A 19,663-nucleotide genomic window follows, 5' to 3' on the forward strand; every position below is an offset into this window, starting at 1 on the left:
AAAACACGTTTGGTCCAACCTTTGATTCAAGGTAAGGGGGGTCCATTTATGGAGTAGGGAAGGTGTTAGGCACCCTATTCCATCCACGTGATGTGTAACCTCAGATTCGGTCTTTTAAAATAAAAAGAAAATGAAATCGAAAAAAATTTGATGTGTGCCCTCAAGTGTGAGGGGCTTTCGATATTTGTTCAAATCATTGAGGGTACCTTTATGAAGAAGGGGCCCTTTGGTGATTTAAATCATCGTGGTGTGTGCAAATGTGTAGAGAAGGATGTGAGTAGAGAAGTGGAATTGGAGGGGGTATTCTTTTTCAAACCCACCTTGCTTCTTCTTTGACTTCCCTTGAATTTTCTTGATGAGTCTTCTTTGTGGATTTCTTTGACTTGTTTTAGAAGAAGTTGAGTGTTGAAGGTTGAGAGTTAGAGGTAGTAGGATGAGTTGAGAGGGAAATATTGAGAAAGTAACTTCTTTTTTAAATTTTTTGAGTCTTAGATATTGAATTTTTCATTAGGGATTGAGAGTTGAGAATGAGTGATATTTATAGAATTTTGGGAGTTATTTTGAGGGGTAGAGTTGAGTGAAATGATGAGAAGTGGTAGAATGGTATGGGATTTAAGAGAAGGGTGTGTGTAAATTGATGGGGATTGAAGGGTATTTGTGTAAGAAGGTTAAATGGGTGAATTTTGACCCAAATGGTTTGGATCCTACCCAACTCATTTGGGTGGAGTGTTTGGTGAGGTGAGTTTAAAATGGTGATTGTGATTAAATGGTATTTGATTTAAGAGAATAGAGGATTTAAGGGGGTGATTGATGATATTTTGGGAGGGTGAGGGAGATGATGCCATGTGTCAAAGTGGGTGGAAATGAAGGGTTGAGATAAGTTGATGGGAAAGGTTGAGTATTTGATTTAAGAGGATGAATGTAAATTTAGATTATAGATGTAGATTTTGTAAGAAATGATGGGGGTAGATTAGGGGGAGATGTAGGTTATAAGTGTTTGATTTGAGATAATGGATATGATAGGTTAGGGGGGAGGTGTAAGTTGGATGTTTGGGTAGATGATATTTAAAGAAAAGGTGATGGGATAGGTTGAGGATGAGGGATGTGGGATGGGGTGATGACATGTGTCACACCTTGATGATTGTGGTGATTGGTTGTGATGTTGAATTGGGTTGAGTTGGGTTTGGGTTGAATGATTTGGGCTTGGGTAGAATGTTTGGTTGGGCTTAGGTTGTTGGTTGAATAGGAATGGATTTGGGTTGAGTTGAATAGACTTGAAGTAACAAGGAATTCAGTCTCTGAAAGAAGAATGCTACTAATGCATCTGTCATTTCTTAATTTGTGGCGAAGAGAAATGACAGAGATTGAAAACAAGAAGCCTTTAACAAAAATGAGAGATGAATAGTGCTAGATAATACATATAATTTGAAGCTCATATTAATATAAAAACAACTGAATCAGCAATGTTTTCTTTAGTTCAATTTTAGATACCTTTCTTTACTTTGAACAAATCAAAGTTTCACACTCATGGGCAAGTTTCCAAAATTGGACTGAGGGTTTAATCATGGTTCAATTTGGTTAGATCAATTTGTATATATATTAAATAATTTTTTGTAGATACGTGGGCTTTGAAACCTTTGGGGAGGTTTGAGTTTATTTACTTAGATTTTGGAGTTGCAACTATTCAATTAAGGTATGAATGGGCATCATAAAATTGTTTTGAAATTTATTTTCATTGGTTTGTAGTGATTTTCATATCTAAAAGGACAATAGGAAAGGTCTTTCTAGATATTCTAAGTAAGAGAGTTCGGTTGAGGGACAAGGAATCACTACAAGAAAATGTCTATTTTGGAACAAGAAGGCGAAACGGACTTTGGCCGTTTGTAATAAAAAACGAGTTAAAACCGTTTTTTATATTAGAGACCGTTTTTTTTATCTTAATCCACTCGGTTTAACCTAAACCAAACTGAAGAGGTCATTCTCTCCTTCTTACAAGAACGAAAGACGGAAGAGTACGGGAGAAAGGAAAAGTCGCTTGAAATCTATGAAAATGCAGTCGCTTCTCGACGAGCTCATGATTGACAAAGATTTATCAATTTCAGAGCGAAAACCATTTCGTTTCTTAGCGTCGATCGACTCTTTGTCTAAGATCTGTGAAACCTAAGGTTGGGATTGTCAAAAACCCTTTGTCTCCCACGTAAGATATTGTTTTCTTTCAATTTCCTCTTCGATCTATCATTTTTTTTTTATGATTTTGGAACCCTATTACGCGATTCTTAGTTAGATCTGATTTGATTTGCTAATTTTTGACTGAGATCGTTGCATTTGGTACGTCTTCAATCCCTAGATTTGAATTTTAGTGATTTTGGATTTCTTAGATGGAATTCCGGTCAATGTAAGGTTTAATATCTTGTTTGATCTTTTAAGAACATTTTTTGTTGTTTTATTGAAGGTTTTAGTTCTGATTAAATCATCTTGAATCTCCTGTAGATTCTCTCTAAACACAGAGGTAAGCTTCGATCTAAAACCTGGACTTGGTTTTTGTTTTGATGTGCTCTAAGCCTCTCTAACTGAACAGAGCTTCAACCATTTTACTAAAAAAAAAAAAAAAAGTTGCGTAAACAAATTTTAGGAAATAATTGAAGAAAAAATGACAATGAACTAAGCTAAAAAAATCCATTTATCAACTCACTAAATTTGTTATGGGTAGAAGTAGAGGGAAAGGTAAGATGTCTACTGTTGTTCCCAGTCATGAGGATCCTATAAGAAAGCATTCTATAGGATTTGAGATCAACTATGGAAACTGATTTGGAGCTCGGCCTTGCAGCATCTCAGACTTCCAATCCTGGAAGGTCCATTGTAGTGATTTGAGATCCTGAGATGGTTAGGGAAATTAAGATAGTTGTGTTTGGGTTTTGTGGAAGGGGTTTGTTTGTGAGGTTAAGGGCTTTTGAGGAACTTAGTTGTTGTGTTTCATTTACTTTTTGTTGGGTTTAGGAGTTTGTGTCTATCTTTTTGAGGAAATTAGATGTTGTTGTTTCATTTACTTTTGTGTGCTAAATATATGCAAAAGTCTTCAAATTGTTTTTAGTCCATTTTCTATTATTATTGTTATGGTATCATTATGGAGTTAGTTAAGCATCGTGGTGGTGGTACTGGGGTTGTTGGGATTATGCTGATTATTTAAAAAAAAAAAAACGGTTTGAATGTTTGATTTCTCAATTGTTTTCCTTGTAAATGCATCTAGTGCCGCCTTGGCATAGAATCCTTGAATGTTTCTTTCTGGAGCTGGTGGCCGCTAACTTTTGCCCTCTTTAAACCAAATACAGGGGAAGTCAATTAGCCAAAACAATACACTGTTGGTTTTAGTTATTCTGAATATAACTATGTGACTTGGTGAACAGACCTTAGGTTAAGGAGACTGGTAGGTTATGTTTCAAAGAAAGAAACCTAATATGTTCCTTTAATTATTATTTCTATAATTTTTTTTTCAAAACAAAGTGTATGTAGAAGAATCCGGAAATCTAATCTCATAGAATCAAGAAAATAAGATATTCTTCTTGATTATTCTTGATTACTCTTAACTTTCTAGAATATTCCTGTAATCTTCTACAATAGGATAGTTGGTTTATTATTCTAGATTATTCTTGAAGTTCTAGATTATTCTTGTAATAGGATAGTTGGTCTATAAATACCACTATTGGGGAATTTGTAATGTGAATCAAGGAATTCTCAATAAATTCAATTTTTCTACATGGTATCAGAGCACTAGGTTCTGATATAGAGATTACCTATGACGGGCCAAAATTCGTGGAAGACGGCTTTAACTGGTGCGACCAGCAAGGACTCAGCGGCGTCAGGGGAAAGTACCGCAAGTTCGAACCTGAACTCCTCCATCTCATTTAGTGGTTCGGAAGGGTCCACAAATTCGTTCCAATTAAATATCCACCGTCTAAATGGAAAAAATTACACGGAATGATCGCAAATCGTTCGTTTGATTTTGGAAGGCAAGCCTCAAAACTGGAAGAAGAAGTCTGGTGGAGAGGGGCGTGCACTTCAGGCTAGTGTTTCGGATCAAGAGCAGCAATCTTCTTCAAGTTCGTTTCCTTTCACCAAGGAGCAGATAGACCAACTGTACAAGTTTCTCGAGTCTCAGAAAAATCCTTCTTGTTCTTTGGCTCAAAAAGGTAATTACCTGAAAACAGCTTTCATTGGTGTCAACCCTGATCGCACCTGGATCATCGATTCAGGTGCAACCGATCATATGATAGGGTTGTCAAATCTTTTTTCTTCGTATAATCCTTGTGCAGGTAATCAGAAAATTAAGATTGCAGATGGCTCTCTTTCAGCCATTGCAGGAAAATGTTCTATTATAGTATCTCCATCACTCACTCTTCACGATGTTCTTCATGTTCCCAAACTTTCATGTAATCTTTTGTCTGTCAGCAAGCTAGCCCGTGATCAAAATTGTCAAACTAATTTTTTCCCAACCCATTGTGTGTTCTAGGATTTGACCTCGGGGAGGATGATTGACAGTGCTAAACAGAGTGGAGGACTCTACTTCCTTGATGATGGATCTAAATCGAGGCAATAATCTCAACAAATAAGTTCCTGCTTTGAATCTATTTCTGTTTCCAATAATAATATTATGTTATGGCATTTAAGATTAGGTCATCCAAGTTTCAAATATTTAAAATATTTATTTCCTAAGTTGTTTGGCAATAAAGATCCATCTATGTTTCACTGTGAAATATGTGAATTTGTAAAACATCACCGTACATCTTTTCCTTCACAACCATATAAACCATCAAAACCTTTCACTATTATTCACAGTGATGTTTGGGGTCCTAATAAGATAAGTACACCTTCTAATAAGAGATGGTTCATCACATTTACGGATGATCATACTCGACTCTGCTGGGTGTATTTATTGAAAGAAAAATCAGAGGCTGAACGCGTTTTTAAAAATTTTTACAATATGGTGCAGACTCAATTTCAAACTAACATACAAGTTTTCAGGAGTGATAATGGGAAAGAGTATTTTAACATGACCTTGGGAAATTTTTTTCTTGAAAAAGGAATAATTCATCACAGTTCTTGCATTGATACACCCCAACAGAATGGTGTTGCAGAAAGAAAAAATAAACATCTGTTAGAGGTGGCTCGTGCGTTACTTTTTGCAACTAAAGTTCCCAAGTATCTATGGGGAGAGGCTGTTTTAACTGCTGCGTACTTAATAAATAGAATGCCCTCCAAAGTTTTACAATTTCGAACTCCTTTTCAAGTTTTCACAAATTGTTTTCCAACTGCTAGACTTTCTGCTGATCTACCTCTAAAAATATTTGATTGTACGGTTTTTGTTCATGACCATCGAAAAATTGGAAAACTTGAGTCCAGAGCTATAAAATGTGTCTTCATTGGTTACTCCCCAACTCAGAAAGGCTATAAATGTTTTGACCCGATATCAAAAAAATGTTTTGTCACAATGGATGTTACATTTTTTGAAAAATAACCATATTTTAAGGATATTCATCTTCAGGGAAAGATTTTTAAGGAAGATTCATTTAACTCGGGCAATGTCTATTTCTCAGATGATATGTTTTTCTCGCAAGAGTCTGAGTCTAGTATCTCTGCACCTACAGTAAATGGCCAAGATTCATTCCTTGAAACTCCTCCTATTATGAGTAATATTTCCCCTGAGCCTAGGCTTACATTTGAAAAACAATCTAAAAATCAGAATTCTGAACAACAATTTTTGGAAATCGAAAATAAGGAACAGCCTACTATAATGTCACAACATGATAATAGATTCAAGGATGGTGACCGAACTTGGAAAGGGATTGTTTACTTGAAGAAGAATCATAAGAAAAGGAAAGACGAATTGACTCTACAGCACAGCCATGATTCTGAACCAAGGACGAATCAACAATCTGAGTCTGTTACAGGTAATTCTCTTTCTTTTCCCGATAGCCAGTCTAAGTCTTCTGATTTAGACATTCCTATAGCTCTTCGTAAAGGGGTTAGATCTTATACTAATCATCCACTGTCTAAATTTGTATCATACTCGAAATTGTCTTCATCTCTTGCTGTTTTTACCTCTCAATTGTCCAGTATAGAAATTCCTAGCAGTGTACATGAGGCTCTAAAGGTTCCAAAGTGGAAGGAATCAGTACTTGAAGAGATGAGAGCTCTTGAGAAGAACAATACTTGGAGTGTTGAGGCATTGCCAGCTGGGAAGACCACTGTTGGTTGTAAATGGGTCTTCACTGTGAAGTACAACTCTGATGGTTCAGTGGAAAGATACAAGGCTAGGTTAGTAGCAAAGGGATTCACCCAGACATATGGCATTGATTATTTTGAGACTTTTGCTCCTGTTGCAAAATTAAACACGGTGAGAGTACTTTTATCTATTGCTGTTAATCTGGACTGGCCCTTGCAACAACTAGATGTGAAGAATGCTTTCCTCAATGGTGACTTGGAGGAAGAAGTGTACATGGATAGTCCGCCGGGCTTTGAGGAAAAGTTTGGCTCAAGAATATGCAAACTAAAAAAGTCCCTGTATGGTCTCAAACAGTCTCCAAGGGCTTGGTTTGAGAAGTTCACACAGTCTGTCAGAAAACAAGGATATTCTCAAGGACAAGTTGATCATACCTTGTTTTTCAAGTTCTCTCATGAAGGAAAGGTTGCTGTGCTAATAGTTTATGTTGATAATATTATTCTCACAGGTGATGATGTGATCGAAATAGAGAGACTAAAGAAGAGCCTTACTTTAGAATTCGAGATTAAGGATTTGGGAGCGCTACGATATTTCCTTGGCATGGAAGTTGCTCGTTCAAGGAAAGGAATCGTTGTCTCTCAACGAAAATATATTCTTGATCTTTTGAAGGAAACCGGGTTAAGTGGTTGCAGACCGGTTGAGACTCCCATGGATCCCAATGTAAAGCTTTGGAAAAAGGGAAGTGTTCCTGTTGATATTGGTAGATACCAGAGATTGGTTGGAAAACTAATATATTTATCTCATACTCGACCGGATATTGCCTTCTCTGTTAGTGTTGTTAGTCAATTTATGCACGCACCTTATGAAGAACACCTCGAGGCGGTCTACCGAATTTTGAGATATTTAAAGTCTACTCCTGGAAAAGGTCTGTTTTTCAAAAAGACAAATCAAAGGAGTGTTGAGGTATTTACTGATGCAGATTGGGCAGGTTCGGTGAATGACAGGAGATCTACTTCAGGGTATTGCACCTTTATGTGGGGAAACTTGGTTACCTGGCGAAGCAAGAAGCAAAATGTTGTTGCCAGAAGTAGCGCAGAGGCTGAGTTTAGAGCAATGGCTCAAGGGATCTGTGAGGTATTGTGGATATACAGAATCCTCAAAGAACTCAAGATGACTGTGGAACTTCCTCTGAAGCTGTACTGCGACAACAAGGCTGAAATAAGTATTGCTCACAATCCTGTCCAGCATGATAGGACGAAGCACATTGAGATTGATCGACATTTCATTAAGGAAAAAATTGAAGCTGGAATTGTTTGCTTGCCGTTTGTGCCTTCTAGTCAGCAAACAGCCGACATCTTGACTAAGGGGCTTACTAGACCTAACTTTGAACATCTGATAAGCAAGTTGGGCATGATTGACATCTATGCACCAACTTGAGGGGGAGTGTAGAAGAATCCGGAAATCTAATCTCATAGAATCAAGAAAATAAGATATTCTTCTTGATTATTCTTGATTACTCTTAACTTTCTAGAATATTCCTATAATCTTCTACAATAGGATAGTTGGTTTATTATTCTAGATTATTCTTGAAATTCTAGATTATTCTTGTAATAGGATAGTTGGTCTATAAATACCACTATTGGGGCATTTGTAATGTGAATCAAGGAATTCTCAATAAATTCAATTTTTCTACAGTGTACCATCTTACCTAATCTAGGTCTAAGTCAATATGTGATGCAGTTAGAAAATTTGGGGGGGGGGGGGGGGTTAGGCAATTTGATTTAGGATTGGGTTAAGGATTTGGGTATAATATGTTTTGTATTTATCAATATGATTGTTAGAGGCTTGGGATGGGATCGATGGGTGCTTCAAACTTTTGTCTTTGTTGGGCTTGGATGCCAAATCTTCCTCTCTGGTTGGATGGTAGCAAAGGCAGTCAGGTAGGTTGAGGAAATTTTGCATTTGCAGTGTATCATGCTAGCCCAGGATGGTAAATTGAAGCTTTCTTTTGATTGTTAGTTGTCTTGGACCAAACTGAAATAATTGCAAAAGAAGAACAGACGTTTAAAATGGCATTAAGCCATTTTTATTTAAAAATGGTATTAAACCATTTTACTTTTTAAAGCCAACCTCGAGTTTTTTGCAATAAGAAAGCCTTTATATGTGGCTTGCAACAAGCCATTAATATGCTGTTTTGCTTTCATTTAATTTTTTTGAAAATATTTTCACTTATAATTGTCCATTGAAAAGGGAAAAAAGATAACAAGAACCTATATTGCATCAAATCCAACTGTAGGATGTTTTACTTATTGAAACCTGAGATGCATTTTATTCTGGGGAAGGTGGTTGCCAAGGATTATGTGGAAGGTCACATGTAATAGGTTTTTTCCTTTCTATTTTGACGAAAATATTTTTATGGTTAACATCTAATATGTAAAGTAGAGTAGGGCTCAAACCTTAGCAGGTTTTCCTATACTATTTAGGAAAAATTAGATCTAGAATCAAGAAGCTGTAAACAGGTAGAGAACATCTGTAGAAAATAACCTTTCTCTTTTACTATGCTTTGGCTCTACTTGATCTGCTGCAAACATTTTCCTGGAAATATTTCTGCCATTTTTAGTTATTTAGTCATGCCAAAAATTTACAAACAAGGAAAATGCTTGCATGGTGGCCCATACTTTCAGTTGTCTGCATTCCTATTTGGTTTCATCTACTACAGGCTAGATATATTGCCTTATGCCTTTCTACTAGCGTTGCCAATTTCATGTTTGTAGACAATTCAATGATAAATATTATTAAATTATTGAATTTCTTGTTTATTAGCTAATTCCAAAGATCATATTCAAAATATATGGTAACCCATAGGATGGTCCAACACTGGTAGTCCACCAATCATATCTGAAAAATATATTTCTTTATAAATATGGAATTATACTCTTTTCCTGGTTTGTTATTTCTGCAGATGGTTCGATTTAAAAATGAGCTGGAGCGTAACATTACTATCAAGCTTGGATATGCTAATGCAAAAATATACAAGTGTGAAGATGAGCGATGCCCTCGTCCTATGTGCTACAAGTATGGTGATCTCTAGGACCTAAGGTTTTTATCTTTTCATTGTTGCTCGGATTTTCATTATTTATGTTTAAAATTTGTATACAGAGCGTATGGCAGTGGAAAAGAAGATAGTCCTCCATGTGATGTTCCAGGATTTGAAAATGCAAGAATGAAGCTACTTAGACATGTCTCTTTTGTAGATTGCCCGGTAAGGAGATTGGCCTTTAGACATTAATGTCAATGTATGTATTAACTAGAATATTTTGATATGGCCATAACCACTGGTCTATATTGGATGAGAGCGATTGTGTTAATTTAGGTTTTTTGATCCATTAGTTTCTTTTGGAAGCTAACTTTTGATTACACAACAGTGTGAATTTTCTTAACTCCACATTTGAGTTCTTTTTACCCTCTGCAGTGAATTGTGAATCTGCAAATCTGCAGTATGAACTTTCTTCTAGTGGACATATGCAAAACTATTGAGTGAGTAGACAGCTGTATTCTTAATCATTTTTATCAAAAGATCATAGGGGACGGTTCAACAACCCTAAAGTTTGCCAAGTTTGGTGCCAAACATTTTTTAAAATATGGGTTAGAAGCTTTAGAAGGTGCTGATTTTTTGTGAGGATGATCTCTTCACCGTAGAGATCATCCTCACAAAAAATCAGCCTATTCCAAAACTTCTAACCCCATCAAAAGTGATTTACAAAAAATGTTTGGCACAAAACTTGGCAAACTTTAGGGCTGCCGAACCGCTCCCAAGATCATAACTTGAAGCAAGATTGAAGAACAGAAGTTAGGCCAGGAAAACTAGTTGCTTGAGTTGAAAGTGGATAACATTTTATGAAAACCATTGACTGGTTGAAGGATCTAATGGACAGAAGGTGAGTGAGCCATAAGGTATCCATTGAGGTGAGATATTGACTTTCGAGAGATGAGTCACGTGGACCAAAAGGTTAACAAAATACATAATCAACCAATAATATTATGAATTGATAAAAGACAATTAGAAGGAACTGATAACTCAAAATCGTCACATTTTTGACACATCGAAACTGTTAATTCACAATTTATCTGTCTAGATTACTGTCCAAATTCCAATTGAAGGGCTTTTTTTTTTGGTATAAGCAAAATTTTTATTGAAAAGAGGACAAGGAATCCTCAAGAGATGAAACAACAAAAGCAAGCCCATAAAGCAACAAGAAAAAGAGAAGAGAAAAGAAAGAAAAAACAAGGACAACCCAAACTAAGAAGAGGGTCACCCTTTACACACAAGATCCCACCGAAAGAAGAAGTCGTCAAAGGAAACCCCCCTTAACTCAGAAAAAAGCTTACACTAATAAAACAATAATAATTCCATAACATAATCCACACGAAGTTTAGTTTACATAGTCGGTCACTAAAATTTTTATTTATGTAAACTACGTTTGTATAGAGATGTAGAGTTGAAGACCAGCCAGTGATAAAACAAATTTAGTTTAGATCAATTTGTATATATATTAAATAATTTTTCGTAGATACGTGGGCTTTGAAACCTTTCGGGAGGTTTGAATTTATTTACTTGGGTTTTGGAGTTGCAACTATTCAATTAAGGTATGAATGGGCACCATAAAATTGTTTTGAAATTTATTTTCCTTGGTTTGTAGTGATTTTCATATCTAAAAGGACAAGAGGAAAGGTCTTTCTAGATATTCTAAGTAAGAGAGTTCAGTTGAGGGACAAGGAATGGGTTAAGCACCTTGTCCCTCTCATACATTGATGGTTACCAATATGATCATAGATGAAACCTTTAAAACTAATTTTTTGAATTTTTGAAGATAGAGGGAGTTGTAGAGAGAGTTAAGGAAAATAGGCTATAGTTTAATTTTAAAAAATAAACAAATTAAGATGATGAGCAAATTACTAATAGAAGTACGTGTTTACTGGATTTTTTTGTGAGCTTAAGACTTTGATAGAAATCTACATAGATTTTATCATTTGGGGTCCCAAAACTTCAAAATTAATTTATGTACTCTCTTAGGAGACTTTGTTTGTTGGTTTGATCCTTTGGTGAGGTTCATGACTTGAACCACATCATGTAAGAATCAAAACTACATGCATGAGATTTTTGTCAATTTTTGTTGGCTCTAAAGGTTAGATATAAGCTTAGAAAGACTTGTATCCTTACTTGAAGTCATTTTAGTGAGTGTGTGCATTTGCATGAGATTTTTGTTAATTTTTGTTGGCTCTAAAGGTTAGATATAAGCTTAGAAAGACTTGGATCCTTACTTGAAGTCATTTTAGTGAGTGTGTGCATGAATGTTTACATGGGATGGACTCAACAAGAGAAGATTACCTCCAATGAGGGTTTACTTTCTTTCTCTATTGCTATCAAAATAAAACAAAAGAACTATTATTCTAGGAAACTTAAAGTGCAAGAAAAGTAAAGAAAATAAACAACTAATCTAAGAATTTAAATTCAATAAAAGTAAATGAAATTAAAAACAACTTATTCTAATGCTCTCAAGGAGCTTATTGATAACTTACTGGGGGGAGATTACCTCAAAGAGGGATTACTCTCTCTCTCTCTCTCTTTCTCCAAGTCTCTGGCTAGGAATTATAAGATCTTCATTACTAAAAACATAAGGAAAGCTTGAAATGAAATAATACTAAAAGTAAAGAATGGGGGGATGAGAATAGGGGGATTAGAGGGGGTTTAAACTAGAACTTCTCCCACCTTGGTCTCCCTCTTCTTCTTGGATTGTGTTTCTTGAGAAAATGAGTGACTATATGGAAAGAATTCTAGGAAGGCTTTAGGAGCTTTAAGAAAAGATTTTAACAGAATTTTGAAACTCTAGTTCTTCTTTCTATTTGTCTTGAATAGGCCGAGTCATTTTTTTTATAATATTTTGAAAAACCCTTGAGGATAAATTGGTCCTAAAACCTAAACATCCCAATATTTTCATTAAAACCTTAATGAAAGAACTTAATTACCTCTCCTCTCTTTGACCTTGATGGTCTTTCACTCACCTATGAGTCTCACAAATCATGATGATCAATTGATAGATCAGTATAAACCAATAATTTTAAGAGAATTCTTTGAGGAGGGAAAAATGATCCTGGACCTTAGGTTTTGAGTCAATTGTGAGAGAATCAAGCAAAATGGCATATAATTTGGTGGTTGGTTTTTGGCCTCTTAGTCACTTCCCTTGGGAGAGTCTCCAACACACTGGGGATAAGTTGGTTATTGAACTCAAGTTCTAAAGAATTTTCTAAGGTGGACGAAGTGGTCATAGGCTTTGGAAAGTGGTCAATTTACATTAAATGGCATGAAACTTTTTTAGACTTTGAAAAAGTTTAGAAAAGGAGAATAAAAATCCTCTCTAATGAGTCTCAAAAAATTGGGTTTAGAGGAGGTAATTCACATTAAGTGAAGACCAAGAAGGGCTTTGAGTCAAGTTTATATGAACTAAAAGATTACGAAAGGGTCCTAGGTGGGAGAAAATCATGATGGTTAAGCATGGGTAAAAATGAAATTAATAGGGGATCTAAAGAGGGAAAATCCAACCTAGGAGGGTGGATTGGGTCATTTCCCAGGAAGAATCTCGTGCATACGTGGGTTTTCTAACTGTCTAATTAAATTGAATGTATGCTAGGTGCGCCTAGAAGAAATTGTGCCTAGTCTTACTTGAGGTAAGGCCAGTGCAATTTTGAACCTGCACATCACAAAGGTAAGGTCAATACAAACATTGGCTTGACCATATGCACCAAACGTCCAGGCAAAGCTATGCTTGGCCGTTTGGTCCATATGGCTAAGCAAAAAAATAAAATTTTTGATGATCTGTTAATCACTCTTATTTGGTTTAAGTGGGGTCCCACTTTTTGATTGAATTCTCTTGATTTGATCCTCGATATTGGATTCGAATGAGATCTTGAGTTTGTTCGGTCAAATCGGGGTGTACGTTTTCAATATATAAAAACTATAAATCAAATAAGATGGGAAAAAAAGAGGAATTCATGGACTTTTTCATGAATTGTTTGAAAAAACACAAAAGGATTAAAGATTTTCTTGAAACCTTTCTATTTTCTTCAAATCTACAAAGCTTTTCATCTTCCTTTCTTTATATAATCCTTAAAGAAAAGAATTTTAGTCATCATGATTTTCTAGATTTCAAGAATCCGGTTTGTGAGAATCGACTGTTCGTACAGTTGAACCATCCATGTCCTTAAGGGTTCCAGTTTTTTAAACATTGCTCATGACTCATCCATCTCCTTGAATTGTTTGACTAATTATACTATGAAAAACACTTTCCTTTCTAAGTTGGTGAGGAAAGTTTCTTGACCCTGTCACCTTGTGGCATCTAAAAACATGATCCAATGCCCGGCAATGTAGAAGACAAAAGTTTAAGAATTTTGAATAAAAAATAGTTATTTTTTTGTTGAATTTTAATTTTTGGAGTTGGGTGGCTGTCCATTTGTGAAACCTTGGATAATGCCAAGAAAATATATTTTTTTAATATGAGTTTTTCCATGAAATCTAGAGGGCTGTGGTGTTTGATTGGCAGTGTGGTGATCCATGTTTGCCCAACAACCCTTAGAAATCTTACTAAGTTAATCAGGCTAGCTTGACTCCTATATTGTTTGGTGGTGGTATGTGCAAATGCAGGGTGATTGTGTGATATTAAATAATAGTGACATGTTGAATAGGTTATGAAAATGGTCGGTACTTGAACTCTAATAGTGATTGTTTATGATCTGTTCCGTGGACATAGACACACCACCGAACCACATAAATCCTTGCGTTTGTATGATTTCTGTTATCTTTGTTGTTTCGATTTTTTTCACAATATCCAGCATAATCTAAAAACAGAACAGTACAATACGCAGGATTTAAGGTAATACGACAATGTACGGTATTTTAGTGTGAAAGACACTATAGAATTTTCACCTTCATCAAGACCACCAACACTATATTGAAAACTTTTGATGTTTTTTACCTCCAACTCTTGGCTGGACACAATTGAGATATACAGTTGAGACTTGATATCCAAAACTTCCATGAGAGACTCATTGATCTTCACCAATTCCCTCTTGAGGTCAGCAGTTGTTGTTCAGTCCAAACCCATTGTGGCTTAATTATTATCTTGAGCATTATAGAGAATGGTGGTATGGATGTATATATGAGCTCCTAAGTACCAACCACTTTCTCTGCAAAAAGGGTGAGAAACCAATGTTCCTGTAGTTTAACGTTTTGGATTATATAAGCATATAAAATAGAAACTTTTCTTGAATTCGATGGAAACAAAGTCACATAAACTATCACCCACCCCATCAATTGTTTGATCCATAGTTAAAGGGAATAAATAGTTTCTGTTAAAGAAAAAAAAAAACTGTTCTAAGCTGATGAATCAATTACATGATGCCACGTGTATTGCAAAAATTAAGAATTATTAATTAGGCGAAGAGAAAATTGAGCGACTAGTGTGTTAAATTGTTAAGTGGTTGGATTTTACTCTTTTTTTCCCCCTATACACAATCTTATCATGCTATTGATTCATCAACTTATTATAGTTTTTCCTTAACAGCAAATTCGGACTCGTTTTAAAACTAGTCTAAGTCTAATGTACTCGATATGATTGGATTTCGACCGTGGTGACTTGCCCCATCTCCAAGATTCTTTCTAGTGAAATTTACCAACCATTAACCAGAAATCTTGAAATTACTGTGTCAGTACACGTTACAAAATATTTACCAAAAAAACACTTTTTTTGTTACATTGTGCAGCTAATTCTTATTTTCTTTTTAATGGCGAGATAATAGAGACAAAATTGATATTTCATAAAATTAATTCAGGGGCTGTCTTCCCTTCTTTTTGATAACTCTCACAATCTCATCAGGCCTTATCAATAACAAAGCAAAGAATACAGTTAAATTCAGGGCCCTGGTTGAGAGAATTAATGTGTTGATCAACTCACAATCTCATCAGACCCTAATTGCACAACTCGTTACTTATGTGCAATGCCCATCGTTGAGGTAGACATCCTTGGGGAGGGGTGAATAATTGGTTAGAAGAAATAATTGAAGGCTTAACGTTCATCAAATGGTCCATAACTCCATATCTCACATATGCTGAGAAAGTTACAATTTAGCTGATGGGTTAGTGTTAATGGTGGCCAAAAATGGTTCTAACTGTATCTTGAGAATTATATATTTTTTACTATAGATAAGAAAACATCTTGTTTGACACACTTTGTCTCCCAAATTATTTTAAGTTAATATAATCCCACCATCTTGCTTGGCACAAAACACTAAAAAAAAGAATAATGATAAATTGACTCCCCCATCTAACAAACTCCACTCAAATGCTCCCCACGTGGCTGTGCATAGAACCATAGATTTTTTCCTCGAGATACACTACTGCACAGCCACATGGGAAGAATTTGGGTGGAGATTGTCAGAGGGGGAGTTAGAAAATCACGACTACAACAAAAAAGAAACAACCCCGTGCATAATGGATATGAGAATTCATTAACCATCCATGTGATACAAAAGCAAGCAATTTGGAACCACAAATCAGAATTTTGGCCTTATCACTGGGATGTGTTTGATCTTGTAATTTTCTCTTCCCCCTATGGGACTCAACTTCCGTGCAAGATCACCATGCAAAGGGAAAAACTCCAATTCTTTGAGTGTGGTGACTAACTGCAAACCTTCAGGGAGAGTCCTCAATCTGTCACAATTTTGGAAGGAGAGGTACTTCAAGCTTTGCAGAGCTCCTTCTTCAAGCTCTGTCCATTCAACTAGTTCATCATCACAAATAATGAGAACTTCTAGACGAGGAAACCCATCCGACCCACAAAATTCTCTGCCAATATGCTTTGTTTTGTAGGCCTCCCACAAAGTGAGACATTTCAAATTGGGAAGAAATTGGAGGACTAAAGTTGGGTTCTCAGATAGATAAGAAAAGTGTAATGATAGGTGAGTGAGGTTTCCAATTGAGCTGAACCAATCGGGCAACTCTGTCAGGTGCCCTTCCAAACGAAGCTTTTGAAGGCGTGGTGGAGGGCAGAATGTTTCCAACGAGGGTAGCAGTGAATTCTCATTGTAACTTTCCTCTGCAGCTAGAGACAATGAGAGAAGCCTAGTAAGCTTCATTATAGAAGCAAACAGGTTACTTGCATGATCTTCCGACAAACTTCTAACTCCAAGTTCTCTTAATTGCGTTAAGTTACTTAACTCATTGGCAATACCACCACCTGCATACAAACCACGTAGAGTCTGGAGGTTAGTCAATCCCCCTATCCCTCTTGGGAACCTAGTCTCACCAAAAGGGCCTCCATACATTATAAGGTGCCTCAATTGTACAAGATTTAGAATTCCACTTGGTAGGGCATTCATTTTAAAACTACAAACACTCAGAGTTTGTAGGTTCTGAAGACTACTAATGCTATTTGGAAGCTTAGCCAAACAATATTTATACAAACCTAGATACCTTAAGAGTATCAGATTCCCCAATTGTTCAGGCATGCTCTTGAGCTTAATACATTGGAGGTCCAACACCCGCAAAAATCTTAAATTACAGAACATAGTTTCTAAGGAATTGTCATAGGCTTTGGGACTGTAAGGGATCCCAAGCACAAATAGAGATCGTATCGGGATATTGAGATTTTCCAAGTTGGGTGGGATTTTCTCATTGACGTCCTTGATCAAGACATGGCGGGCAGTGGTAGGGATGTTATAATCTGAACTTGCATTGAAAATAAAGAAATTTTCAACCTCTGCTACACGAAGAAGGAATTTGTGATATAGCTCGGGGACTCCTATAGTGCTCAAGCGAGGTAAAAGTTGAAGCATTCCCAGCTCAACTAACTTGTTGATATTTTCCTTAGCTACATCTTCCATTCTCTCTCCTGGAATTTCTTGTATTAGACCTTCGGCCATCAATAACCTTATCAATTTCTCTGTGCAAATAAAACTGAATCTAAAAGTGCAACAGTACCTCAAGCAAGATTTAAGGTAATACGGCAAAGCACTGTATTTTAGTGCGAAAGAAGCCATAGATTTTTCACCTTCATCATCACCACCACTTCCACTAGATTGGGAAGCGCTCTTCATTTTATTTTTTACCTTCCTTTCTTGGATGGACACAATTGAGATATCCAGTTGAGACTTGTTATCCAGTATTTCATCGAGACGTTCGTTGATCCTCCCCAATTCACTCCTGAATTTGGCAATTGTCGATGTTTGGTCCAATGAGCACCCATGGCTATTGAATTGAATGATGAAGAGATCGATACAATCATCTGCATTGTAGATGATTTCTCTCACCTTAACCAACCAATTTTTTATCAATTCTTCCACTTGTGTGCTTTGGGTAGCACCTTCACTTCTGAAGTAACCGATCTCAATGAGTTTGCTGTTGAAAAGTGGGCTTTGAGCTTCTAGATCTGAAAGTTTGGTCTTGAGTAGAAGGATTTGGTCTTCCAGACCCGAAAATGTTTTGGTCTCTTGAAGAAACAAGGAGTTCACTTTCTGAAGGAAGAATGCTACTAAGGCATCTGCCATTTCTAATGTGGTGAAGAGGAGATTGAAAACAAGAAGCCTTGATGATGAAGTAAACAAATTGAGAGATGAGTAATACTACATTGTACATATGATATTAAGCTCATATTAATATAAAAACAACTGGGTCAACGATCTCTTTAACAAATTGAAAATTCTCTTTTCAAAACAATACCAAAGACAACAACTATTTCCAGGAAACAAGTAGAGAAGCAATGTTTGTGTAGTTTAATGTTAGATACATTTCTTGAGTTTGAATAAATCAAAGTCCCACACACTCATGACCAATGTTTTCGAAACCAAGCTAACCTCTATTTCCATGAAACAGGTAGAGAAAGCAATGTTTTCTGTAGTTTAATGTTAATTTCCTTTCTTGACTTTGACTGAACAAATCAAAGTCCTACCCGCTCATGACCAATGTTTTCAAAATTGGACCGATAATCAAACTGAATTTTTCTCAATCATGGTTCAATTTGGTAAGACAAATTTATATTTATCACCCATTGTTCTTTTTCCTAGGGTATTTGGACAAACTTTCTTTCCCTTTTTCGTATGGAATGGGTTTTGCCTCAAATTTTCTTCTCGGGTTTGAAAGGTTGGACTTAAATATCTTCTCCCAAAGAAAATGATATTGTAGATATGTGAGGGTTTCCTCCAATGGGATTGAGTCCTCATCTACATGGGTTAAGGAATCTCTACCATTCAAGAAGTTTGGGTGTGAATGAAAGTCACAAATAGAATTTTGAAGTTCTATTTTTCTGGCTTATGGTGGCTCACATATCCCAAAGATAAGGGGAAACTCTCCCTAAGAACTAGGTAAGGAGGTTGGGTTGAAGGACACGGAAGGTGTTAGGCATCCTGTTCCACCAATCAAGTGATGGTTACCATTATTTGGCCATAAATAAAGTAGAAAACTCATTTTTGATGTTTTGAAGATAGAGGGGATTATAGAGAGATTAAAAGGAAAATCAACTATAGTTTTGTTTTGTAAAATAGAGATATAAAGGTAGTGAGCAAGCCAAAACTAGAAGTGGGTGCTTGTTGTAATTTTTTGTGAGCTTGAGACTTGAGTGCAAATCCACATGGATTTCACTCTGTTGGATCTCTAAGCTATTTTAGATGCTTATGTGCTCACTTAGGAGTCTTTTTTGGTTGGTTTAGTCCTTAGGAGGCATCCATAGATTTGACACCACCATAGAAGAACTAGGGACCTTTTATACATCAATTATGTCCCAATGGGACTATTTTTATTGGCTTAAAGAGTTAGATATAGATTTATAGAGACCTACACCTTAACTAATAGCCTTTTAGCAAACAAAAGTTGTGGTGTGTATGCATGAGTTTTCTAAAGGGAACTTATTAAAAGACTTATAAAGAGAAGATTACCTCATCGAGGGATTACATAGAATGATATGAAAATTCTCTTGAATTGAGACTAAGGTTAGGGGATACAAGAGTAAATCACCTCTAATGTGTCTTAACAAGACGAGGTTAGAGAGGTAATTCAATTCAAATGTAAACCAAGAAGGACTTGGGGTCAAGATTGGAAGAAAGAGAACATTACTAGAAATCCTTGGTGGGAAAAATTAGGAAAGGTTAATGCATCGAACTTGTAGGAATTGTGGAGGTTTTTCTTGGGGAATAAGCCAATTAGAACAAAATTTCCTTGCATGTAGGAAGGCAACAACCAATGCAAAAATAGTCTGTTAGGTAACCAAACAAAGGGCTAGACCCTAAACATCATAATGGATCAAATCCAGAGGATTTTTTTCTTATCAATTTCCGTGAAGGACTGTTCAACATGTATGCCTTGTTGGCAGCTAGTACATAAAAAATTATAGTTTTCATATA

The 19,663-nt window shown here is 36.0% G+C and overlaps 1 protein-coding gene and 1 long non-coding RNA gene across 5 annotated transcripts; one reads left to right on the plus strand and one right to left on the minus strand.

Moving 5' to 3' along the window:
• The first annotated feature begins 1,959 nt into the window (after positions 1 to 1,959).
• Positions 1,960 to 9,740, plus strand: LOC147398771 (uncharacterized). Of its 4 annotated transcripts, none has more exons than XR_015180189.1 (4): positions 1,960 to 2,165; positions 9,180 to 9,292; positions 9,377 to 9,479; positions 9,690 to 9,740. It is a non-coding gene; the product is annotated as an uncharacterized LOC147398771 (long non-coding RNA). The 4 variants fall into 4 exon arrangements; XR_015180187.1 differs by having other exon boundaries at positions 9,180 to 9,253; XR_015180186.1 differs by lacking the exon at positions 1,960 to 2,165 and adding an exon at positions 2,452 to 2,509.
• Positions 9,741 to 15,823: 6,083 nt separating this feature from the next.
• Positions 15,824 to 17,815, minus strand: LOC147398772 (disease resistance protein RPM1-like). The gene has a single exon (XM_086446763.1). It carries the CDS (start codon positions 17,813 to 17,815, stop codon positions 15,824 to 15,826), a length of 1,992 nt encoding a protein of 663 aa, XP_086302889.1.
• Positions 17,816 to 19,663: the final 1,848 nt, after the last annotated feature.

The sequence above is a fragment of the Akebia trifoliata genome, chromosome 7 (genome assembly GCF_017979445.1).
Source record: "Akebia trifoliata isolate Shusen 1 chromosome 7, ASM1797944v1, whole genome shotgun sequence".
NCBI classification, from domain to species: domain Eukaryota; kingdom Viridiplantae; phylum Streptophyta; class Magnoliopsida; order Ranunculales; family Lardizabalaceae; genus Akebia; species Akebia trifoliata.

Bases quoted from the DNA above. Each gene is read 5' to 3' on its own strand.
- LOC147398772 (XM_086446763.1), bottom strand. From the start codon at position 17,815: ATGGCAGATGCCTTAGTAGCATTCTTCCTTCAGAAAGTGAACTCCTTG.